This window comes from Procambarus clarkii, chromosome 38 (genome assembly GCF_040958095.1).
Source record: "Procambarus clarkii isolate CNS0578487 chromosome 38, FALCON_Pclarkii_2.0, whole genome shotgun sequence".
Classification (NCBI taxonomy): Eukaryota; Metazoa; Arthropoda; class Malacostraca; order Decapoda; family Cambaridae; genus Procambarus; species Procambarus clarkii.
The window spans coordinates 19,358,638-19,385,185 of record NC_091187.1 but is presented as its reverse complement, the minus strand read 5'-3'; the positions used below and the strand labels follow the sequence as shown (position 1 = coordinate 19,385,185).

Below are 26,548 nucleotides of genomic sequence, written 5' to 3'. Positions count from 1 at the left end.
GATTCCTGTAGGATTACCGAAGGAAATTCTGGTGGATTCTTGTAGGAAATTCTGTTGGATGCCTTTAGGAAATTCTCTAAGAATTCTGTAGGATTTGTTAGAAATTCTATAGGATTTCTGTGGGAAATTCTGTAGGATTTCTATGGGAAATTCTGTAGGATTTCTATGGGAAATTCTGTAGGATTTCTATGGGAAATTCTGTAGGATTTCTATGGGAAATTCTGTAGGATTTGTGGGAAATTCTGTAGGATTTCTGTGGGAAATTCTGTTGGATTTCTGTGGGAAATTCTGTAGGGTTTCTGTGGGAAATCCTGTAGGATTTTGGTGGAGAAATTCTGTAGGATTTCTGTGGAGAAATTCTGTAGGATTTCTGTGGAGAAATTATGTAGGATTTCTGTAGGGAAAATCTGTAGGATTTGTAGGGAAATTCTGTTGGATTTCTGCGGGGAAATTCTGTAGGATTTCTGCGAGGAAATTCTGTAAGATTTATGTGGGGAAATTCTGTAGGATTTCTGTGGGGAAATTCTGTAGGATTTTTGTGGGGAAATTCTGTAGGATTTCTGTGGGAAATTTTGTAGGATATGTGGGAAATTCTGTTGGATTTCTATGGGAAATTCTGTAGGATTTCTGTGGGGAAATTCCGTAGGATTTCCGTGGGGAAATTTCGTAGGATTTCCGTGGGGAAATTCCGTATGATTTCCGTGGGGAAATTCCGTAGGATTTCTGTTGGAAAATTCCGTAGGATTTCCGTGGGGAAAATGTTTGATTCCTGTAGGATTACTGAAGGAAATTCTGGTGGATTCCTGTAGGAAATTCTGTAGGATGCCCTTAGGAAATTCTCTAAGAATTCTGTAGGATTTGTTAGAAATTCTATAGGATTTCTGTGGGAAATTCTGTAGGATTTCTGTGGGAAATTCTGTAGGATTTCTGTGGAAAATTCTGTAGGATTTCTGTGGGAAATTCTGTAGGATTTCTGTGGGAAATTCTGTAGGGTTTCTGTGGGAAATTCTGTAGGATTTCTGTGGGAAATTGTGTTGGATTTCTGTGGGAAATTCTGTAGGGTTTCTGTGGGAAATCCTGTAGGATTTGTGGGAAATTCTGTAGGATTTATGGGAAATTCTGTAGGATTTCTGTGGGGAAATTCAGTAGGATTTCTGGAGAAATTCTGTAGGATTTGTAGGGAAATTCTGTAGGATATTTGTTGAGAAATTCTGTAGGATTTTGGTGGAGAAATTCTGTAGGATTTCTGTGGAGAAATTCTGTAGGATTTCTGTGGAGAAATTCTGTAGGATTTCTGTAGGGAAAATCTGTAGGATTTGTGAGGAAATTCTGTAGGATTTCTGTGGGGAAATTCTGTAGGATTTCTGCGAGGAAATTTTGTAAGATTTCTGTGGGGAAATTCTGTAGGATTTCTGTGGGGAAATTCTGTAGGATTTCTGTGGGGAAAATCTGTAGGATTTGAGGGGAAATTCTGTAGGATTTCTGTAGAAATGCTTTAAGATTTCTGTAGAAATTTTTTAGGATTACTGAAGGAAATTCTGAAAAAAATTATAGGATCCCTGTAGGAATTCTGTAAAATTGTCAGATATCTGTAGAAATTCTGTAGGATTCCTGTAGAAAATTGGCAGAAATTGTGGGATTTCTGTAGGAAATTCTGTAATAGTCCTGTAGGGAATACTGTAGGTAATTGATGGATTTCTGTAGGATTCATATAGAAATTTTGTAGCATTCCGATGGGAAATTCTGTAGAATTCTTGTAGAAATTTTGTAGGATTCCTGTAGAAAATTTTGTCAGATTCCTGAAGGGATTCTGCAGGATTCCTGTAAAAATTCTGTAGGATTTGTTAAAATTCTGTAGGATTTGTTAAAATTCTGTAGGATTCCTGTATGAATTCTGTAGGATTAATATAGAAATTCTGTATGATTCCTGTAAGAAAATCTATAGAATTCACATAGAAAAGTTTGTAGGAGTCCTGTAGAAATTCTGTAGGTTTCCTGTAGGAAATTCTGTAGGATTCCTGTAGGACTCGTTAAAAAATTCTGTAGGACTCCTATAGAAATTTTGTGAGATTCCTGTAATTTCTATAGGATTCCTGTAGAAATTCTGTAGGATTCCTGTAGAAATTGTAGGATTCCTGTAGAAATTGTCGGATTCCTGTAGAAATTCTGTAGGATTCCTGTAAGAAAATCTGTAGGATTCACATAGGAATGTCTGTATGATTCCTGTAGAAATTCTGTAAGATTCATGTAGGAAATTCTGCAAGATTCCTGTAGGACTCATTTAAAAATTCTATAGGACTCCTATAGAAATTTTGTGAGATTCCTGTAATTTCTGTAGGATTCCTGAAGGAATTCTATAGGATTCCTGTAGAAATCCGGAACGATTCCTATAAGAAAATCTGTAGGATTCACCTAGGAAAGTCTGTAGGATTCCTGTAGGAAATTCTATAGGATTCCTGTAGGACTCCTTTAAAAATTCTGTAGGACTCCTATATAAATTTTGTAAGATTCCTGTAATTTCTATAGGATTCATGTTATTTCTGTAGGATTCCTGAAGGAATTCTATAGGATTCCTTTAGAAATTCGGTAGGATTCCTATAAGAAAATCTGTAGGATTCACATAGGAAAGTCTGTAGTATTCCTGTAAAAATTCTGTAGGATTCCTGTAGGAAATTCTGAAGAATTCCTGTAGGAAATTCTGAAGAATTCCTGTAGGAAATTCTGTAGGATTCCAGTAGGACTTCTTTAAAAATTCTGTAGGATGCAAACAGAAACTTTGTAAGATTCCTGTAATTTCAGTAGGATTCCTGAAGGAATTCTGTAGGATTCCAGTAGAAATTCTGTAGAATTCCTGTAGAAGTTGTAGAATTCCTGTAGAAATTGTAGGATTCCTGTAGAAATTTTGTAGGATTCCTGTAAGAAAATCTGTAGGATTCTTGTAGAAATTTTGTAGAATTACCGTAGGAAATTCTGTAGAATTCCTGTAGAAATTCAGTAGGACTCCTGTAAAAAAAATTTTAGGATGCCTGTAAATTCTATAGGTTTCCTGTAGGATTTCTGTGGAAATTTCATAGGATTTCAGTAGACATTCTGTAGGAATCCTGTAGAAATTCTGTAGGATTCATGTAGAAATTGTAGGATTCCTGTAGAAATTGTAGGAATTCTGCAGAAATTCTGTAGGATTCCTGTAAGAAAATCTGTAGGATTCACATAGGAAAGTCTGTAGGATTCCTGTGGAAATTTTGTAGGATTCCTGTATGAAAATCTGTAGGAAATTCTATAGGATTCCTGTAGGACTCCTTTAAAAATCCTGTATGACTCCTATAGAAATTTTGTAAGATTTCTGTAGGATTCCTGAAAGAATTCTGTAGGATTCCTGTAGAAATTTGGTAGGACTCCTATAAAAATTCTGTAGGACTCCTGTAAAAATTCTGTAGGATTCCTGTAAATTCTATAGGATTCCTGAAGGAATTCTGTAGGATTCCTGTAGAAATTCAGTAGGATTGGTTAAAATTCTGTAGGATTCCTGTATAAATTGTAGGATTCCTGTAGGAATTCTGTAGAAATTCTGTAGGATTCCTGTAAGAAAATCTACAGAATTCACATTGGAAAGTCCGTAGGAGTCCTGTAGAATTTCTGTAGGATTCATGTAGGAAATTCTGTAGGATTCCTGTAGGACTCCTTACCTTACCTTGAGGTTACCTTGAGGTGCTTCCGGGCTTAGCGTCCCCGCGGCCCGGTCGTCGACCAGGCCTCCTGGTTGCTGGACTGATCAACCAGGCTGTTAGACGCGGCTGCTCGCAGCCTGATGTATGAGTCACAGCCTGGTTGATCAGGTATCCTTTGGAGGTGCTTATCCAGTTCTCTCTTGAACACTGTGAGGGGTCGGCCAGTTATGCTCCTTATGTGTAGCGGAAGCGTGTTGAACAGTCTCGGGCCTCTGATGTTGATAGAGTTCTCTCTCAGAGTACTCCATTAAAAATTCTGTAGGACTCCTATAGAAATTTTGTAAGATCCTTGCAATTTCTGTAGGATTCCCGTAGAAATTCGGTAAGACTCCTATAAAAATTCTGTAGGACTCCTGTAAAATTTTTGTAGGATTCCAGTAGAAATTGTAGGATTCCTGTAGGAATTCTAGAAATTCCGTAGGATTCCAGTAAGAAAATCTAGGATTTCTGTAGGACTCCTTTAAAAATTCTGTAGGACTCCTATAGAAATTTTGTAAGATTCCGGTAATTTTTGTAGGGTTCCTGAAGGAATTCTGTAAGATTCCTATAGAAATTCAGTAGGACTTCTGTAGGAAATTCTGTAGGACTCCTGTTGGACTCCTTTAAAAATTCTGTAGGTCTCCTATAGAAATTTTGTAAGATTCCTGTAATTTCTGTAGGATTCCTGAAGGAATTCTGTACGATTCCTGTAAATTCTATAGATTACCTGAAGGAATTCTGTAAGATTCCTGTAGAAATTTTGTAGGCTTCCTGGAGAAATTGTAGAATTTCTGTAGGATTCCTGAAAGAAAATCTGTAGGATTCACATAGGAAAGTCTGTAGGATTGCTGTAGAAATTTTGTAGGCTTCCTGTTGGAAATTCTGTAGGATTCCTGTAGAAATTCGGTAGAACTCCTGTAAAAATTCTGTAGGAATCCTGTAAAAATTTTGTAGGATTTCTGTAAATTGTATAGGATTTCTTAAGGAATTCCGTAGGATTCCTGCAAAAATTCTGTAGGATATCTGTAGAAATTGTAGGATTCCTGTAAGAAATTCTGAAGGATTCACATAGGAAAGTCTGTAGGATTCCTGTAGGACTCCTTTAAAAATTCTGTAGGACTCCTATAGAAATTTTGTAAGAATCCAGTAATTTCTATAGGATTCATGTTATTTTTGTAGGATTCCTGAAGGAATTCTATAGGATTCCTGTAGAAATTCGGCACTATTCCTATAAGAAAATCTGTAGGATTCACATAGGAAAGTCTGTAGGATTTCTGTAGAAATTCTGTAGGATTCCTGTAGGACTCCTTTAAAAATTCTGTAGGATGCCTATAGAAATTTTGTAAGATTCCTGTAATTTCAGCAGGATTCCTGAAGGAATTCTGTAAGATTCCTGTAGAAATTCTGTAGGATTCTTGTAGAAATTGTAGGATTCCTGTAGAAATTCTGTAGGATTCCTGTAAGGAAATCTGTAGGATTCACATAGGAAAGTCTGTAGGATTCCTGTAAAAATTCTGTAGAATTCCTTTAGGAAATTCTGTAGAAATTTGGTAGGACTCCTAAAAATTCTGTAGGAATCCTGCAAAAATTTTGTAGGATTCCTGTAAGCATTTCTGTAAGCATAGCATTCCTGAAGGAGTTCTGTAGGGTTCCTGTAGAAATTCTGTAGAATTTGTTAAAATTCTATAGGATTCCTGTAGAAATTGCAGGATTCATGTAAGAGTTCTGTAGATATTCTGTAGGATTCCTGTAAGAAAATCTATAGGATTCACATAGGAAAGTCTGTAGGATTCCTGCAGAAATTCTGTAGGATTCCTGTAGGAATTTCTGTAGGATTCCTGTAGGACTCCTATAGAAATTTTGTAAGATTCCTGTAATTTCTATTGGATTCCTTAATGAATTCTGTAGGATTCCTGTAGAATTCGGTAGGACTGCTGTAAAAATTCTAGAGGACTCCTGTAGAAATTTTGTAGGATTCCTGTAAATTCTATAGGATTCCTGAAGGAATTCTGAGGGATTCCTGTAGAAATTGTAGGATTTCTGTAGAAATTCTGTAGGACTCCTTTAACAATTCTGTAGGACTCATTTAAAAAATTGTAGGACTACTATTGATATTTTTTCTGTAGGATTCCTGTAGGACTCCTTTAAAAATTTTGTAGGACTCGTATAGAAATTTTGTAAGATTCCTGTAATTTCTATAGGATTCCTGAAGGAATTCTGTAGGATTCCTGTAGAAATTCTGTAGGATTCCTGTAGAAATTGTACGATTCCGGTAAGAAAACCTGTTGGATTCACATAAGAAAGTCTGTATGATTCCTGTAGAAATTCTGTAGGATTCCTGTAGGAAATTCTATAGGGTTCCTGTAGGAAATTCTGTAGGACTCATTTAAATATTCTATAGGACTTCTAAATAAATTTTGTAAGATTCCTGTAATTTCTGTAGGATTCCTGAAGGAATTCTGTAGGATTCCTGTAGAAATTGTAGAAATTCTATAGGACTCCTTTAAAAATTCTGCAGGACTCCCATAGATATTTTGTAACATTCCTGTAATTTCTGTAGGATTCCTGAAGGAATTCTTTAGGATTCCTGTAGAAATTTGGTAGGATTCCTATAAGAAAATCTGTAGAATTCCTACAGGATTCCTGTGAGGATTCCTACAGGATTCCTGTGGGGATTCCTGTGGACTCCATGTTTCCTGTGGGAACACCTACAGGATTCCTGTGGGGGTTCCTACAGGATTCCTGTGGGAACATCTACAGGATTCCTGTGGGAGTTCCTACAGGATTCCTGTGGGGATTCCTACAAGATTCCTACAGGGTTCCTGTAGGGATTTCTTCAGGGTTCCACTGGGGATTCCTAAAGGATTCCTGTGGGATTCCTACAGGATTCCTGTGAGGATTCCTACAGGATTCCTGTCGGAACTCCTACAGGATTCCTGTGGGATTTCGTACAGGATTGCTATAGAGATTTCTACAGGGTTTCTGTAGGAATTCCAACAGGATTCCTGTGGAGATTCCTACAGGATTCCTGTGGGGGATTCCTGCAGGAATTCTGTTGGAACTCCTACAGGATTCCTGTGGCGGTTCCTACAGGATTTCTGTAGGGGTTCCTACAGGATTCCTGTAGGGGTTCCTACAAGATTCCTATAGGGATTCCTACATGATTCCTGTAGGGATTCCTACAGGATTTCTGTAGGGATTCCTGCAGGATTCCTACAAGATTCATGTAGAGATTCCTACAGGATTCCTGTGGGAATTCCTACAGGGTTCCTATAGGGATTTCTACATGATTCCTGCATGGTTCATGTGGGGATTCCTACAGGATTTCTTTTGGAACTCCTACAGGATTCCTGTGGGGTTCCAACAGGATTTCTGTAGGGGTTCCTACAGGATTTCTGTAGGGGTTACTACAGGATTCCTGTAGGGGTTCCTACATGATTCCTGTAGGGGTTCCTACATGATTCCTGTAGGGATTCCAACAGGATTTCTGTAGGGATTCCTGCAGGATTCCTACAAGATTCCTGTAGAGATAACTACAGGATTCCTGTACGGATTCGTGTAGGAATTCCTACAGGATTTCTGTAGGGATTACTACAGGATTCCTGTAGGTATTCCTACTGGATTCCTATAGAGATTTGTACAGGATTCCTGAAGAGATTTCTACAGGATTCCTGTAGGGGTTCCTACAGGATTCCTGTAGAGGTTTCTACAGGATTTCTGAAGGGGTTCCTTCAAGATTCCTGTAGGGGTTTCTACAGGATTCTTGTAGGGATTCCTACATGATTCCTGTAAGGATTCCTGTAGAGATTACTGCAAGATTCCTGTAGGGATTTATGTAAGAATTCCTACAGGGTTCCTATAAGGATTCCTACAGGGTTCATATAGTGATTTCTACAGGATTACTGTGGGGGTTTCCTACAGGAATCCTGTAGGGATTTCTACAGGGTTTCTGTAGGGATTCCTATGGGATTTCTGTTGGAACTCCTACCGGATTCTTGTGGGGGTTCCTACAGTATTCCTGTGGGTTTCTACAGGATTCCTAGGGGTTCCAACAGGATTCCTGTAGGGGTTTCTACAGGATTCTTGTAGGGGGTTCCTACATGATTCCTGTAGTGGTTCCTACAGAATTCCTGTGGGAACTCCTACAGGTGGGCTCCAAAATGTGGCTCTGGGGTCAAATTTTGGAGGTTTGTGATATTTTGAAAACTGCAGGAGGGTTTGGGCAAAGTGTGACCCATAACCGCTTTCAGTAATTGGCATATTTTCGGTATAAAAAATCGGAATTTCAAACTGCGAATACGTGCAGAGAGCCAGATTTTGGCTCCAAAATGTGGCTCTGGCGACGATCTTTAGAGGTTTGGGATATTTTGAAAACTGCAGGGGGGTTTGGGCAAAGTGTGACCCATCGCCGATCTCATTAATTGGCATATTTTCGGTATAAAAAGTCGGAATTTCAAACTGCGAATACGTGCAGAGAACCAGATTTTGTCTCCAAAATGTGGCCCTGGCGTCGAATTTGGGATGTTTGGGATATTTTGAAAATTGCAGGGGGGTTTGGGCAAAATGTGACCCATCGCCGCTTTCAGTAATTGGCATATTTTCGGTATAAAAAGTCGAAATTTCAAGCTGCAAATACATGCAGAGAGCCAGATTTTGGCTCCAAAATGTGGCTCTGGCGTCGAATTTGGGATGTTTGGGATATTTTGACAACTGCAGGGGGGTTTGGGCAAAATGTGACCCACAGCTGTTTCAGTAATTGGCATATTTTCGGTATAAAAAGTCGGAATTTCAAACTGCGAGTACGTGCAGAGAGCCAGATTTTGGCTCCAAAATCTGGCCCTGGCGTCGAATTTGGGGTGTTTGGGATATTTTGAAAATTGCAGGGGGGTTTGGACAAAATGTGACCCATCGCTGCTTTCAGTAATTGGCATATTTTCGGTATAAAAAGTCGAAATTTCAAACTGCGAATATGTGCAGAGAGCCAGATTTTGGCTCCAAAATGTGGCTCTGGCGCCGAATTTGGGATGTTTGGGATATTTTGAAAACTGCAGTGGGGTTTGGGCAAAATGTGACCCACAGCTCTTTCAGTAATTGGCATATTTTCGGTAAAAAAAAAGTCGAAATTTTAAACTGCGAATACGTGCAGAGAGCCAGATTTTGGCTCCAAAACGTGGCTCTGGCGCCGAATTTGGGATATTTGGGATATTTTGAAAACTGCAGGGGGGTTTGGGCAAAATGTGACTCACAGCTGTTTCAGTAATTGGCATATTTTCGGTATAAAGAGTCGAAATTTCAAACTGCGAATACGTGCAGAGAACCAGATTTTGGCTCCAAAATGTGGCTCTGGGGTCGAATTTAGGATTTTTGGGATATTTTGAAAACTGCAGGGGGGTTTGGGCAAAATGTGACCCACAGCTGTTCCAGTAATTGGCATATTTTCGGTATAAAAAGTCGAAATTTCAAACTGCGAATACGTGCAGAGAGCCAGATTTTGGCTCCAAAATGTGGCTCTGGCGTCGAATTTGGCATGTTTGGGATATTTTAAAAACTGCAGGGGGGTTTGGGCAAAATGTGATCCACAGCTGTTTCAGTAATTGGCATATTTTCGGTATAAAAAGTCGAAATTTCAAACTGCGAATACGTGCAGAGCGCCAGATTTTGGCTCCAAAATGTGGCTCTGGCGCCGAATTTGGGATGTTTGGGATATTTTAAAAATTGCAGGGGGGTTTGGGCAAAATGTGACCCACAGCTGTTTCAGTAATTGGCATATTTTCTGTATAAAAAGTCGGAATTTCAAACTGCAAATACGTGCAGAGAACCAGATTTTGGCTCCAAAATCTGGCCGTGGCGTCGAATTTTGGATGTTTTTGATATTTTGAAAATTGCAGGGGGGGTTTGGGCAAAATGTGACCCATCGTCGCTTTCAGTAATTGGCATATTTTCGGTATAAAAAGTCGAAATTTCAAACTGCTAATACGTGCAGAGAGCCAGATTTTGGCTCCAAAATGTGGCTCTGGCATCGAATTTAGGATTTTTGGGATATTTTGAAAACTGCAGGGGGGTTTGGGCAAAATGTGACCCACCGCCGCTTTCAGTAATTGGCATATTTTCGGTATAAAAAATCGGAATTTCAAACTGCGAATACATGCAGAGAACCAGATTTTGTCTCCAAAATGTGGCCCTGGCGTCGAATTTGGGATGTTTGGGATATTTTGAAAACTGTAGGGGGGTTTGGGCAAAATGTGACCCACAGCTGTTTCAGTAATTGGAATATTTTCGATATAAAAAGTCGGAATTTCAAACTGCGAATACGTGCAGAGAACCAGATTTTGGCTCCAAAATCTGGCCCTGGCGTCGAATTTGGGAAGTTTGGGATATTTTGAAAATTGCAGAGGGGTTTGGGCAAAATGTGACCCATCGCCGCTTTCAGTAATTTGGCATATTTTCGGTATAAAAAGTCGAAATTACAAACTGCGAATACGTGCAGAGAGCGAGATTTTGGCTCTGGCGTCGAATTTAGGATTTTTGGGATATTTTGAAAACTGCAGGGGGGTTTGGGCAAAATGTGACCCACAGCTGTTTCAGTAATTGGCATATTTTCGGTATAAAAAGTCAGAATTTCAAACTGCGAATACGTGCAGAGAACCAGATTTGGGCTCCAAAATGTGGCCCTGGCGTCGAATTTGGGAAGTTTGGGATATTTTGAAAATTGCGGAGGGGTTTGGCCAAAATGTGACCCATCGCCGCTTTCAGTAATTGGCATATTTTTGGTATAAAAAGTCGAAATTATAAACTGCGAATACGTGCTGTAGGCAATAGGAATCCTGTAGGAACCCCTACAGAGGAATCCTGTAGGAATCCTCACAGGAATCCTGTAGAAATCCCCACAGGAACCCTGTAGGAATCCCCACAGGAACCCTGTAAGAATCCCCACGGGAACCCTGTAGATATCCCCACAGGAACCCTGAAGGACTCTACAGGAACCCAGTAGAAATTCCTACATAATCCTTGTAGGAATCCCTACAGGAACTCTGTAGTAATCTCTTCAGGAATCCCCACAGGAACCCTGTGGGTACCCCTCCAGGAATCCTATACGAACCCCTACAGGAATCCTATACAAACCCCTACAGGAATCCTGTAGGAACCCCTACAGGAATCCAGTAGGAACCCCTACAGGAATCCTACAGGAACCCTACAGGAACCCTACAGGAATCCTGTAGGAACCCCTACAGGAATCCTGTAGGAACCCCTACAGGAATCCTGTAGGAACCCCTACAGGAATCCTGTAGGAACCCCTACAGGAATCCTGTAGGAACCCCTACAGGACTCCTGTAGGAACCCCTACAGGAATCCTGTAGGAACCCCTACAGGAATCCTGTAGGAACCCCTACAGGAATCCTGTAGGAACCCCTACAGGAATCCTGTGGGAACCCCTACAGGAATCCTGTAGGAACCCCTACAGGATTCCTGTAGGAACCCCTACAGGAATCCTGTAGGAACCCCTACAGGAATCCTATAGGAACCCCTACAGGAATCCTGTAGGAACCCCTAGAAATCCTGTAGGAACCCCTAAACCCTGTAGGAACCCCTAGAGAAATCCTGTAGGAACCCCTACAGAAATCCTGTAGGAATCCTGTAGAAATCCCCACAGGTACCCTGTAGGAATTCCCACAGGAATCCCTGAAGGAACCCTGTAGAAATCTCTATAGGAACCCTGTAGGAATCCCCACATGAATCCTGTAGGAACCTACAGAAATCCTGTAGAAATTTCTACAGGATTCCTGTGGGGACTCCTACAAGATTTCTGTTGGGGTTCCTACAGGATTCCTATGGGGGTTCCTACAGGGTTCCTGTAGGGCTTCCTACAGGATTCCTGTGGGGTTTCCTACAGGATTCCTGTGGGGTTTCCTACAGGATTCCTGTGGGGTTTCCTACAGGATTCCTGTGGGGTTTCCTACAGGATTCCTGTGGGGTTTCCTACAGGATTCCTGTGGGGTTTCCTACAGGATTCTTGTGGGGTTTCCTGCAGGATTCTTGTGGAGTTTCCAGCAGGATTACTGTGGGGATTCCTACAGGGTTCCTGTAAGGCTTCCTACAGGGTTCCCGTAGGGCTTCTTACAGGGTTCCCGTAGGGCTTCCTACAGGGTTCCTGTAGGGCTTCCTACAGGATTTCTTTGGGAACTCCTACAGGATTCCTGTGGAGTTAACTTCAGGATTTCTGTAGGGATTCCTACAGGATTCCTGTGGGGATTCCTACAGGATTCCTGTGGGGATTCCTACAGGATTCCTGTGGGAACTCCTACAGGATTCCTGTGGAGTTTTCTACAGAGTTTCTGTAGGGATTTTACAGGATTTCTGTAGGGGTTCCTACAGGAATCCTTGTGGAGACAACAGGAATCCGTAGGAACCCCTAGAGGAATCCCAACAGGACCCCTGTAGGAATCCCCACAGGAACCCCGACATGAACCCTGTAGGAATCCCCACAGGAATCCTGTAGGAACCCCTTACAGAAATCCTGTAGTAATCGCCACAGTAATCCTGTAGGAGTTCCCAAATATTCCTGTAGGAATCCCCACAGGAACCAAGTAGAACTCTCTACAGGAACCCAGTAGAAATCCCTACAGAAACCCTGTAGGAATCCCTACAGGAACCTTGTAAGAACCCCTAAATGAAACCTGTAGGAATCCCTACAGGAACCCTGTAGAAATCCCTACAGAAACCCTGCATAAATCCCTACAGGAACCCTGTAGGAATCCCTACAGTAACCCTGTAGGAATCCCCACAGGAACCCCTCCAGGAAACCTATAGTAACCTCTACAGGAATCCTGTAGGAACCCCTACAGGAATCCTGTAGAAACACCTAGAGGAACCCTGTAGGAATCCCTGAAGGAACCCTGCAGAAATCATGTAGAAATCTCTATAGGAACGCTGTAGGAATCCCCACAGGATTCCTTTAGGTACTACAGGATTCCTGTGGGGGTTCCTACAGGATTCCTGCAGGGTCCCTATAGGGAGTCCTACAGTTTGTGAGGATTCCTGTGGGGTTTCCTATAGGATTCCTGTGGGGTTTCCTATGGGGACTCTACAGGATTCCTGTGGGGGTTCCTGTAGGGTTCCTGGGGGGGGGGGAGTTGCTACAGGGTTTCTGTAGGGATTCCTGTGGGGAGTCCTACAGGATTCCTGTGGAATTTCCTACAGGATTCCTGTAAGGATTTCTACAGGGTTTCTTTAGGGATTCCTACAAGATTCCCCTGGGGATTCCTACAGGATTCCTTTGCGGATTTCTACATGAATCTTATGGGAACTCCTACGGGATTCCTGTGGGGGTTCCTACAGGATTCCTGTTGGGGTTCCTACAGGATTCCTGTGGGGGTTCCTACAGGATTCCTGTGGGGGGTTCCTACAGGGTTCCTGTGCGGATTCCTACAGGATTCTTGTGGGAACTCCTACAGGATTCCTGTGGGGGGGTACCCGCAGAATTCTTGTAGGGGGTTCCTACATGATTCCTGTAGGGGTTCCTACAAGTTTCCTGTGGAGATTCCCACAGGATTCATGTGGAGACTCCTACAGGAATCCTGTAAGAACTCCTACAGGATTCCTTTGGGGGCTCCTACAGGTTTCTCTGATTCCTACAGGATTCCTGTAGGGGTTGCTACATGATTCCTGTGGGAACTCCTACAGGATTCCTGTGGGGACAATAGGAATTGTGTAGGAACTCCTACAGGAATTCTGTAGGAATCCCCACAGTAATCCTGAAGGAGTTCCTAAAATAATCCTGTAGGAATTCCCACAGGAACCCTGTAGGAATCTCTGAAAACTCTCTACAAGAATCCAGTAGAAATCCCTACAGGAATCCTGTGGGTATCCCTACAAGAATCATGGAGTCCCTACAAGAATCCTGTAGGAATCTCCACAGGAATCCTGTAGGAATCTCCACAGGAATCCTGTAGGAATCACCCACAAATCCTGTAGGAACCCCCTACAGCGATCCCGTGCATAACCCCCTTACAGCGATCCCGTGCATAACCCCCTTACAGCGATCCCGTGGATAACCCCCTTACAGCGATCCCGTGGATAACCCCCTTACAGCGATCGCGTAGATAACCCCCTTACAGCGATCCCGTGGATAACCCCCTTACAGCGATCCCGTGGATAACCCCCTTACAGCGATCGCGTAGATAACCCCCTTACAGCGATCACGTAGATAACCCCCTTACAGCGATCGCGTAGATAACCCCCTTACAGCGATCCCAAGGATAACCCCCTTACAGCGATCACGTAGATAACCCCCTTACAGCGATTGCGTAGATAACCCCCTTACAGCAATCCCGTGGATAACCCCCTTACAGCGATCCCAAGGATAACCCCCTTACAGCGATCCCGTGGATAACCCCCTTACAGCGATCCCGTAGATAACCCCCTTACAGGGATCCCATGGATAACCCCCTTACAGCGATCCCAAGGATAACCCCCCTTACAGCGATCCCGTGGATAACCCCCCTTACAGCGATCGCATAGATAACCCCCTTATAGAGATCGCGTAGATAACCCCCTTACAGCGATCGCATATATAACCCCCTTACAGCGATCGCGTAGATAACCCCCTTACAGCGATCCCGTGGATAACCCCCTTACAGCGATCGCGTAGATAACCCCCTTACAGCGATCCCGTGGATAACCCCCTTACAGCGATCGCATAGATAACCCCCTTACAGCGATCCCGTGGATAACCCCCTTACAGCGATCCTGTGGATAACCCCCTTACAGCGATCCCGTAGATAACCCCCTTACAGCGATCCCAAGGATAACCCCCCTTACAGCGATCCCGTGGATAACCCCCTTACAGCGATCCCGTGGATAACCCCCTTACAGCGGTCCTGTGGATAACCCCCTTACAGCGATCCCGTGGATAACCCCCTTACAGCGATCCCGTGGATAACCCCCTTACAGCGGTCCTGTGGATAACCCCCTTACAGCGATCCCGTGGATAACCCCCTTACAGCAATCCTGTGGATAACCCCCTTACAGCGATTGTGTAGATAACCCCCTTACAGCGATTGTGTAGATAACACCCTTACAGCGATCCCGTGGATAACCCCCTTACAGCGATCCCGTGGATAACCCTTTTTCAGCGAGCCCGTGGATAACCCCCTTACAGCGATCAAAAGGATAACCCCCTTACAGCGATCAAAAGGATAACCCCCTTACAGCGATCCCGTGGATAACACCCTTACAGCGATCAAAAGGATAACCCCCTTACAGCGATCCCGTGGATAAACCCCTTACAGCGATCCCGTATATAACCTCCTTACAGCGATCCCGTAGATAACCCCCTTACAGCGATCCCGTGGATAACCCCCTTACAGCGATCCCGTGGATAACCCCCTTACAGCAATCCCGTGGATAACCCCCTTACAGCGATCCCGTAGATAACCCCCTTACAGCGATCCCATGGATAACCCCCTTACAGCAATCGAGTAGATAACCCCCTTACAGCGATCGCGTAGATAACCCCCTTACAGCGATCGCGTAGATAACCCCCTTACAGCGATCCCGTGGATAACCCCCTTACAGCGATCCCAAGGATAACCCCCTTACAGCGATCCCGTGGATAACCCCCTTACAGCGATCCCGTATATAACCTTACAGTGATCCCGTAGATAACCCCCTTACAGTGATCCCGTAGATAACCCCCTTACAGCGATCCCGTGGATAACCCCCTTACAGCAATCCCGTGGATAACCCCCTTACAGCGATCGCGTAGATAACCCCCTTACAGCGATCCCGTGGATAACCCCCTTACAGTGATCCCGTGGATAACCCCCTTACAGCGATCCTGTGGATAACCCCCTTACAGCGATTGCGTAGATAACCCCCTTACAGCGATTCCGTAGATAACCCCCTCACAGCGATCGCGTAGATAACCCCCCTCATAGCGATCCCGTAGATAACCCCCTCACAGCGATCCTGTAGATAACCCCCTCACAGCGATCCCGTAGATAACCCCCTCACAGCGATCCCGTAGATAACCCCCCCCCCCTCCAGGGATCCCATAGGAACCCCCCTCCAGGAATCCCGTAGGAACCCCCCTTAAGGAATGCCGTAGGAGCCCCCTGTAGGAATCCCCTTCAGTAACCCTGTACGAATCCCTACAGGAACCCTGTACAAATCCCTACAGGAACCCTGTTATATCTCTACAGGAATCCTGTAGGAATTTCAGCAGGAATCCCTACAAGACTACTCCTACAGGGAACCCCCACGGGAATCCCTGCAGGGAACCCCCACGGGAATCCCTGCAGAGAACCCCCATGGGAATCCCTGCAGGGAACCCCCACGGGAATCCCGGCAGGGAACCCCCACGGGAATCCTGTAGGAATTCCCACAGGTATCCTATAAAATTCCTTCAGGATTTCCTATACAAATCCTACAGAATTTAAAATAAGAATCCTACAGCATTTCTACAGAAATCCTACGAAATATCTTACAGAATTTCCTACAGGAATCATTCAGAAATTCTACAAAATTTCAATAGGAATCATACAGAATATCCTAAAGACTGCTACAGAATTTCTTACAGGAATCTTACAGAATTTTCTACACTTTCTAACAGAAATCCTGCAGGGTTTCCTACAGAATTTATACAGGAATTCTATTCAGGAATCCTACAGAATTTCTCGAATTCCTACAGGAATTCTACAAAATTTATAGACATCCTGCAGAATTTTCAACAGGAGTCCTACAGAATTTTTACAAGTCCTACAGAATTTTTACAGGAGTCCTACAGAATTCCCTACATGAATCCTATAAAATTCCTTCAGGAATCCTACAGAATTTTTACAGTAATTCTACAGAATTCATACAGGAATTCTACAGAATTTCCTACAGAAAAATTGTAGAATTCCTGTGGAATTTCTGTAAAAATTTTACAGAAAATTCAAAAATTTCTACAGTGATTCTACAAAATTTATACAGAAATCCTACATAATTTCCACAAAAATCCTGCAAAACTTTTATAAACTACAATTTGTGTATAATTTCTGTAGAAATTCTACATAATTTCTACAAAACTGTAAAATGTCTATAAATATTGTAGAATTTATGTAGAAAACATGTAGAATTTCTGTAGAAATCACGTAGAATTCCTGTATAAATTATGTAGATTTTTTGTAGAAATCTTTTGGGATTTCTACCAAAAATCTACTTAATTCCTACAGAAAATCTACATCATTTCATCAGAAATTCAACATAACTTTTACAGAAAAGCTACAAAAAATTACAAATTTTGCAGTTTTTATAAGAAATTATGTAGAATTCCTTCAGAAATTGTGCAGAAACTTTGTTTCTACAGAAGTAATTATCAAAAGAAAACACCAAGCCATGGGGAGAAAGTAGCACCAATTTTCTACAAAATTTCTACAGAAAATCTACTAAATTTCTATAGAAATTTTGCAAAAATTGTACAAAACTACTACATAAATTCTTTCTACATAATTTCTATAGAAATCAACAAAAATTACAAATTCAGCAGTTTTTAGAAGAAGTTTTTGGTAAAAGTCTGAAGAAAATCTGGAGAATTTCTATAGAAATTCTGAAGAAAATTGGTGCTACATAGTACCCCATGGCTTAGTGCCTTCTTTTGATAATTGCTTCTGTAGAAACAAAATTTATGCACAATATCTTTAGAAATTCTACAAAATTTCAACAAAATTAAATTGTAGAAATAAAATTATACAGAAATTCAATAATTTTACAAAATTTTATTACACAAATTTACAAGTTCTGCAGTTTTTAAATGTAATTTTATAAAATTATTGAATTTCTGTATAATTTTATTTCTACAATTGTATTTTCCTGTAGAAATTATGTAGAATATCTATAGAGATTATATAGAATTTCTGTAGAAATTATGTAGATTATGTAGAACTTGTAGAAATTTAACAAATTGTGTAGAAATTGTTTCTGAAGAAATTCTATAGTTCAACAGAACATTTCTACAAATTCTACAAAATTTCTATAAACGTCATTATCAAAACAAGGCACCAAGACATGGGGAACTATGTAGCACCAATTTTCTACAGTAATTCTACACAATTTTTACAGCAATTCTATATAATTTCTACAGAAATTATACACAATTTCTACAGCAATTATACTTAATTTCTTCAGAAAATAAAGAAATAAAATTTATACAGAAGTTCAATAAAATTTTACAAAACTTTCATATAAAAACTGCAGAATTTGTAAATCTCTGTGATTAAATTTTGTAAAATTTTATTGAAATTCTGTATAAATTTTATTTCTACATTTTTATTGTTCTGTAGAAATTGTTACATTTCTGTAGAAATTATGTAGAATTGTTGTAAAAATTGTGTAGAAATGATGTAGAATTTCTGTAGAAATGATTAGAATTTTTACAGAAATTTTACTAGTTCTACAGAAGGCACCAAGTCATGAGGGACTATGTAGCACCAATTTTCTACATAAATTCTACAAAATTTTTACAAATTTTGCAATTTTTAATGAGTTTTGTTTAATTGTTTTTAGATTATTTGTAGAATGTAGAAATTTTGTGCTACATAACCCTCCATAGTTTAGCGCCTTCTTTGGATAATTATTTCTGTGGGAATTTTGTAAATTTTTAGAACTTGCAAAATTTCTTCAGAAATTGTAAAATAAATCTATAAAAATTCTACAAAAATTAAACAATTTCTACAGCAACTCGTAAAAAAAAGTTCTACACTCATTTAAAACTGCAAAATTTGTAAATTTCTGTAGATTTTTTTAGGACTGCTGAAGAAATGTCTACAGACATTCTACAAAAAATCAATAAAAACTCGCTAAAAATTGCAAAATTCGTAGAATTTGTAAAATTTTGTAGCATTTCTGTAGATTTTCTATGTACAAAATGTGTACAAAAACTTGTAGTAATCACTGCAAATTTTGTAGATCTGTAGAAATTTTGTAGATTTTCTATGTACAGTACTATCAAAACTAAGATTTCTAGAAATGCTACGAATATTCTATACAATTTCTTCAGATATTGAAATTAATAGTAAAAACTTTTGTAGAATTTGTGTAGATCTACAAAATTTCTACATAAAAAAATAAATCTACAGGAAATTTGTAAAGTTTTTACTATGAATTTCAGTAGAATATCTGTAGAAATTGTTGAATTTGTTTAAATTTTATAGAATCTTTCTAAATTTGTAATTTGTTTAGAATTTGTATTTTTTTTTTACATTTTTATATTATGCAGAAATTCTATATAGACAAAACTTTTACACAATTCTTACAAGAAATCTACACAAATTGAAGATGATTTCTACAAATTCTACACAAGTCCTACAAAAATTATGTAGGAACTGTGTATAATGTTTGTAGAAATTATGTACTGTATAGAAATCATGTAAATTTGTACAAAAGTACTACGAAAATTGAACATGTAACAAAATTACAGGTATATACGACGGGAAGATAACAGAATTACCTGTTACAAAATACCTGTTATAACAAAAATACCTGTAAGAATTACAGGTATTTTCCTGAAGTACTTTCGTGTTAACCCAGCAGAACAATTAACATTACAGTTCAGTGGAGGAAGATATATAGGCAGGAAGGATACATGTGAGGTGAAAAAAGTCTTTGTAGTATTGTAACATAGGAAGAGGAAATTACAGAAGGTCCATTAATCAATACATGTGATTTCCAGGAAGTGACCCTACTAGTGAGAACTGCATTAGTGATCTTACTCAAATCATTTTTAATTGATCAATTAATAATGGTTTGTAAAATTTTTATCCATTTTTAATGTTTATATTGTATGGATTTGTAATTTGTTTTGAAGCAGATTCAATAATGTTTCTATTGAAAATGCTTGTACAATTTGTTTTTGAAGAAGACTTCCTTCAATTAATTTGGCAAGATTTTTCTGACAAATGAAGAGCATTAGATAATTGGACATTTTTACTGATTTTTTTTTCCTGCAAAATTCAAAATGTCAAATCTCTGGATGTTTGACTAACATACAATGTATTACAATCTTTATAAGGTATTTTGTAAATTACAGTTTTCAACTACAAGGACTGTTTATAATAATTTTCCAACTACATATATACCAAAAGGTTTCAAGGCCTTGGCAATTGTTTTGAACCAAGAAAAATATAGTAAGCATATCACATTTTTGGCTGAATTTTTGCAGTGCATATTTTGCATATATACATTGAGCTTTGCTATAGCAAACTTCTTAACAAAAATTTGTGAACAATAAAGCTCGAGACCAATAGAATAAACTTCATCATCCAAGAATCTTAGGCTAACACCCTGAAGAACTCTTACATACATGGAGGAAAAAATTTAGTTAAACAATATATGCCCTGACAGATAATGAACTCTTAAGAAAAATTATTTGTAGTCCATGACCAAACCACACACCAGATGATGAGACAACGACATTTTGGTCTGTCCCTGACCATTATCACAATCTACTTGACAATAGTCCAGGACGGACCAAAACTTCTTCGTCTTCTCATCTTCTGGTGTGTGTGTGTGTGTTTGGTTTGATCATCATATCTTCAACCATGTTATTGTGACTCATTGTCTGCTTATTTGTAGGTTTTCTGTAAATACTAAATTTTTTAAAATATTTCCAATGAATAAGAATATCTAAAAATTGCAAACTTCAATTTAGGTGTCTATAGTACTAGTAAGTTTTAGAGGTGACGATAATTAAGTTTTGCTAAGAATTCATCCAAATTTACAACTGAAGGCCAAATACACAAAATATCAGCATACCTAAACCATGGAATGATTCAAGGGGCAAGTAATTATCCAAAGGCAGCAAGCCAGGGAGACGGCATAGTACTATCAGTGTCGCTAAATACTCAAAAGTCACTAAATATCACCGAGAATGCCAATACGAGAACAAAAGCATATATGGTACTGGAAAGGGAGTAATATCAAATGTATCGGATTCATAAAGGATTCTATGAGGGACAAATGACCACAAGGGACAGTTATAAAGCTATACGCTATCCACACAAATGTCCTGAAAATCAGGATATTCAACAAGATGTACAGTAAGAGGGACAATGCAGTTTGGACAATAAGAAGCAGGGGCAGCATTTAAGTGCCCATGAATGCAGCATGTATGACCAATACATAACCTCATTAGTCATTTCCAATTGCTGGTTACAGTGGTAGGAGGAAGGCCAAGCAGTCAGGCTACCCTTAACCCTTCCACTGCTCAGGGGTCCTGAGGATATTTACACCCCTGTGCGCAAGAAAAAAATAAAAAAAAAAATTTCATCTTCTAAACATGTTAATTTGTGTCCCCTGAGCACGGAAAAAATAAAAAAAAATCGTAGGCGACATATTTTGGCCGCAATTGACCGAGGAAGTCTGGCAAAAAGTGGGCGTTGACAAAGCGGTCGTCAGAGCCGGTCAGCATCACCCGCGCTGACAGGTAGGAGTTGCCACAAAGATATTATTACCTAATTCTTTCAATATCTCCGATTGATTTTTTCTTAGTTTTTTTGCAGTAATATTATTCAATAGCGTGTATTGTAATATAGTTATATAATAAAAGTGGTGAATAATCGCTATACTCAAAAGTATGGTGCGCATATTAGTGATTCAATTATTATGTTCATAAAACAATAAACAAATAGTTTTGCTGCTATTACACTCTATACACAGGTTATACATAAGTATCTGCATGTTTTGTTCACCATAACAAACCACTAAGTTGGTAATGAGAGTTGAAAAGCAACAAGGAGTTACCGCCACACACCAGCCAGCCACTCACTGCCACTCCCTCAACACACGCACTAAACTTTCTCCCCCAACAATACCATTTGTGGTGTAATAACACTATATACAGACGTTATATAGAAGTATGTATATATTTTGTTCACCACAACTGTACAGCTAAGCTGATATTGTTAGTTCAGGCACTAAGAGTCGTCGCTACACACAGTCAGCTGGCAGCTCCCTCACTCATTCAAGGTCACACGCACTAAACTTTCTCCCCCAACAATACTGTTTGCAGTGTTATTACCCTATATACACATATTATATATAAGTATCTACATGTTGTATGCACCGTAACTGTACACCTAAGCTTGTAGTGCGCCCAAGAGCATAGTGGCCACCCTCTAAACAGCTAGACAAATCGTGCAGACGACGTCACCTCCGTCACCCAAATGGCTCCTTCCAGCATAATCCTTTTGCTGTTATTACCCTAATACACACATTATATATAAGTATCTACATTTGTGTTCACCATAGAGAACCACTGAGCTGGTATGGTGAATGCAAACAATAACAGGTGGCTACACAGTCAGTAAACGATGTTATCTCCCTCCGTCTCTCAGCATCACTCCTCCACAGCGCTAATTATTACAACAATCCTGCTATTATCACAACCCTGGTTATTTATATCACAGTCAGGGGTCATCTGTAAAATTGTCATCGCTAAATAATAACAATCATATATTTATTTTTACATTTTTTGGCGATGCTGTGGTCACAAGCTGAACAGCAATGCTGTTCACTCATGCTGCATGCACCAGCCTTGGTTACTCCAACAGTACTGTGCCTCTCACACCTGAGAATATTGCCCACGATTTTTTTTTAAAATGGCGTCTGTTTACAAGAGCCCTGAGGAAGCTAATGTGAACCCAGTGTAGCCGCGGGCCAGGCACCCTATGGCGTATATATACACCATGCGCACCGTGGGACATGTTACTCAGGGCGTATATATACGCCATGCGCAGTTTAAGGGTTAAAACACGCACTTTGTTATCAGTAACACTTGACCAACGACCGTGCCAATGGTCATGGATCAAGGAATGAATGACTGTGGATATCGAAATAAACCTTTTTAGAAAATAGAATGAGTGCGGAAAGCCTCCTTAGTGGCAGTGTCCATGTGCTCGTTTAAAGGAATAATGGTACCAATATAGCTGGGAACCCAGCAAAACTCAACTGACTTTAATCTGCAAGAGATTAGAAACAGCTGATATTTGAGTTCGACTACCACAGGATGAATAGGATTAAATGACTCCAGAGCCAAGAGAACACTGAGAGTCAACCATAATGACAAATGAGCATTGAGCACTGCTATTCAGCTTGTGATTTTAAATGCCTCATGATTGTCAGGGCAATGGGATGAAAATCCTTAGAGGAGGTCCCTAGAGTACCGTGTTTCTTAAGAGGAAGAACAACCGCCTCAAGCAAGTCCGCAGGGACTGACTATGTCTCTCTAAATACGATTACTGTATAAACATTCAGTAAATTTTGAAATTCACCTTAAGGGAGATGAAGCACCTCGTAATGAATGCTGCCTGAGCCCACCACTGTAGAACCACAGAGGAACAGAGCAGACTCGAGTTTTCAGAAAGAGAGTAGAGATAGGTGGAACTGGAGGCGAGTGCAAAAGGCTAAGGTACAAGACTCAAAGGGCTTGCAAATAAGGAAAGCAGGAGGAAGGTGAGCACTGGAGTTAATTGCTGAAGAGTGCAAACCCTGGAGGTTCGTAACCATCTCCGGATCTGCTATGACAAAACCATGTAGACGAAGGACAGTCAACATGTCTGAAACAAATTTGCCAGCAATCTTACTGATCTTCCAAATTTAAGGGAGAGGGGTGTCAAATGTAATGGTGGAGACATCGGATCTACAACCCTCCAGTTTAGCTGTACAGATGGCCCTACGAACCATCGAACTCGCATTCCGAAACAAAATACTGTAAAAGAATCAGGAGTCTGCCAGTGCCAGTGCCTTTTCCAGGCTGCAAGCTTACAGAGTACAGCCCAAGCACAGTGTAAACTGAACTTGGGACCATATTTACACACAACAAAAGGTATAAAGAAGAGAGCAACATCCAATAATACAGTATATGAAAAAAAATGGTTTGAAAGAAAGACAAATTGGATAGGAAAATTGGAAATTTGGAAAGAGGAGCAAAGAGAGCAAAGTGATTCCAGTCTGCCTTATCAAACCTCCACTGAGGGAGTGAGGAGAGGAGAGTGGAAAGAAAAGAGGGTTATGAGAATGGGGAAATGGTTACTTATGGAGGTCATTAAGGACCCTCCACGAAAGATGGAAAAAGCATAAATGGAGGACGAGCAAAGGGAAAGATCAATACAGGAAAGGATGCGAATGGTTGAGTCAACATGAGTTGACTTGCCGGAATTCAGGAGAGACAATAGAGAAGAGGGGACAAAAGGTTCCAGAAGATGAACTCTAGTATTTGTTAGAGCATCACCCCCAGAAGGCATGCTGTCAGTTAAAATCACCCAAAAGGAGCACAGGCTCTGGTAATGAGTTCAAGAGGCAACTATGATTGGGAGGAGAAAGAGAAGTATGTAGGGGGGAGATAAATGGGACAAACTGTGTACCATTTACCTTTAAAGATACAAGTGCAAGAGGAATTAATAATCTACTGAAAAAGGAGAGGGATAAAGGGAACATAGTTCTGGATCAAGAGAGCAGTTGAGTTAGAAGCCTCAACAAAAGCTAGAGAGGAATAAAGAAAAGTATAACTTTGGAAGTGACAAGGAAGAGCAACAAGCATCGGCACCTGGAGACAGAAAAAGCATGAAAAAACTTCAAAACACACACACACAATGTATTCTAAATGCAATCCTAGCCTGTTCAAGTATTTGATGAAATAACTGTGTCCAAAATATGCCACGAGTATAGAGTATAGAGTATAGAGGGTGCATGTGGGTCTCGGAACTCCTCCAACACTTTGGTAATCATCGATCTCCATATCTCTCCTCCCTTCCCATCTTCATCTTCCCTCTCCTTTCCTCTCGCCCCTCTCTCTTTTCCCTCTCAACGCTTCTCCTTCCCTCTCCCCCCTGCCTTATAAGTCTACAGACAACAGTGTTTCAAAATTTGACTTTATGAAAATTGCACAGGGGCGAGAGAGGAGGCAGGGTTTAGATGCTGATATTTTTTAAAGTGTGGCACTGGAGCCCAGCCCGCTTTGCCTATGGCACTTCCATACTCCCTCATGCTTCATGTGTGAAAGTTGAGTGAGGCTAACCCCAAGTATCTGGCATCCAAACCAACACAAAAACATCCTCTCACACAGAAATATGAAGGGAGTTACCTGCCATAGCTCGGGTCTGTGTCTGTGTCTCCCCTTATCTACCTCTATTCTATTTTTTGTTTTATCTTCATCTTGTCCCCTCATCTTCCCCATTGCCCCTCATCTTACCCCCTTCATTACATACTATCTTCATCACCATAATCATCTACACATTACTATTTTCATCACTAACCATCTTCCCTACTCGCTATTTTCATCACCATAATCCAAAAAAATTAATTTCAACTTTTCAAGTAAATCACAAAATTGCACAGTGAACTCTTATGATAAACACATTCCCAACTTAATTTCAGACTGTGAAAAATCACACAAGGATGGGTGACATGCTATATTTCTTAAAGTATTTAACTTAGGCCTCCCCCAACCACAAGTATGTCCTGTACCCCAGACCATTCCCCTGCAAAATTGGGTGAGGCTACCCACAAGTGTCTAGACAGCTATAGATGTCCAGTAGGTACTACTAGACTGATACATATAGTGCATGTGTACTCTTAGTGGTTTTTTTCAGCCTACACTTTCTCTTTTCTAAAGGTGCAGACTTCACATTCCACCCTCCAGACTCGAGCACTGAGAGCAACGATGAACGGTCCCCAGTCCCGCCTCGCCGCCCACCCCACCTTCAACAGCAGCAACAGCAACAACAGCAGCAGCCAACCAACCCACCACCCACCCAACAGCATGCCCACCCTCAGCATGCCCGTAGACACCATGCCTTCACTCCTGCACATGCCCATGTCCTAAGGTGAAGACTTTGTTCATATGTAAAATATCTAACTTTAATAAAGTCATGGCACTTTCTGCATCAAGAAACATTGTAACATTTATGAAGAAGGAACTCTTATCAATCAACAGTAATGAAAGTTAAAGTTTATTGACTTAATAACTCAGCCAAATAATTTTCAGTTAATAATTTATGGCAATAGTGCTTGAGCATACCCACATATACATGTACAACATTCCCATGTACATCTGTACATCATACCCATGTATACATGTACAACATACCCATATATACATGTACAACAGACTCACATATACATGTACAACAGACTCACTTATTTGTGCAAAAGTAGACAGCTGAAAATGATGTTTCCAACAGCCATGTGTGTGCACATAAGGTGGGTGAACTTCAACTCTTTAGTTCCACCTCTTTTTTTGTGTGTGTGTGTGAATGTGTAATCGAGATAAATTGAGCCTGATAGAGCCTATTTGGGCTCTATCAGGCTCAAGAATCTCTACCCAGTTGATTGACAGATGATAGCCGGGACCAAAGAGCCAAGGCTCAACCCCCGCAAGCACACCTAGGTGAGTACAATGGTGTCGTGGAGTGATAGAGCCGGCTGTGTACACATGGAGCAGATTGGAACACAAGTCTATCATATCAACTGCATGCATAGACTCACTCCCAAAACTTTTTTTTTTCTAATTTTTACTATTTTTTTTATATATAATCAATATTTTTTATACGAATTCTGATGTATTTTTTTTAATTAAATAATTTGTTAGGTTAACTGAAGACAGGATTAGCCATGTGCAATGGAGGTGGTGGTGGGGGGGATGAAGTTATGTACCACGGGAGTAACAGCCATGTACCACAGGAGTAACAGCCATGTACCACGGGAGTAACAGCCAAGTACCACAGGATTAACAGCCAAGTACCACAGGATTAACAGCCAAGTACCACGGGATTAACAGCCATGTACCATGGGAGTAACAGCCATGT

The 26,548-nt window shown here is 40.4% G+C and overlaps 1 protein-coding gene across 1 annotated transcript in view; it reads left to right on the top strand.

Moving 5' to 3' along the window:
* The window catches only part of LOC138372276 (cell adhesion molecule Dscam1-like), a 183,155-nt gene that overhangs the window by 145,006 nt on the left and 11,601 nt on the right, over positions 1 to 26,548 (top strand). Inside the window, exon 30 of the mRNA XM_069337554.1 lies at positions 25,357 to 25,567. Coding sequence (XP_069193655.1) covers positions 25,357 to 25,567 — 211 coding nt within the window. The remainder of the gene's footprint in view (positions 1 to 25,356; positions 25,568 to 26,548) is intronic.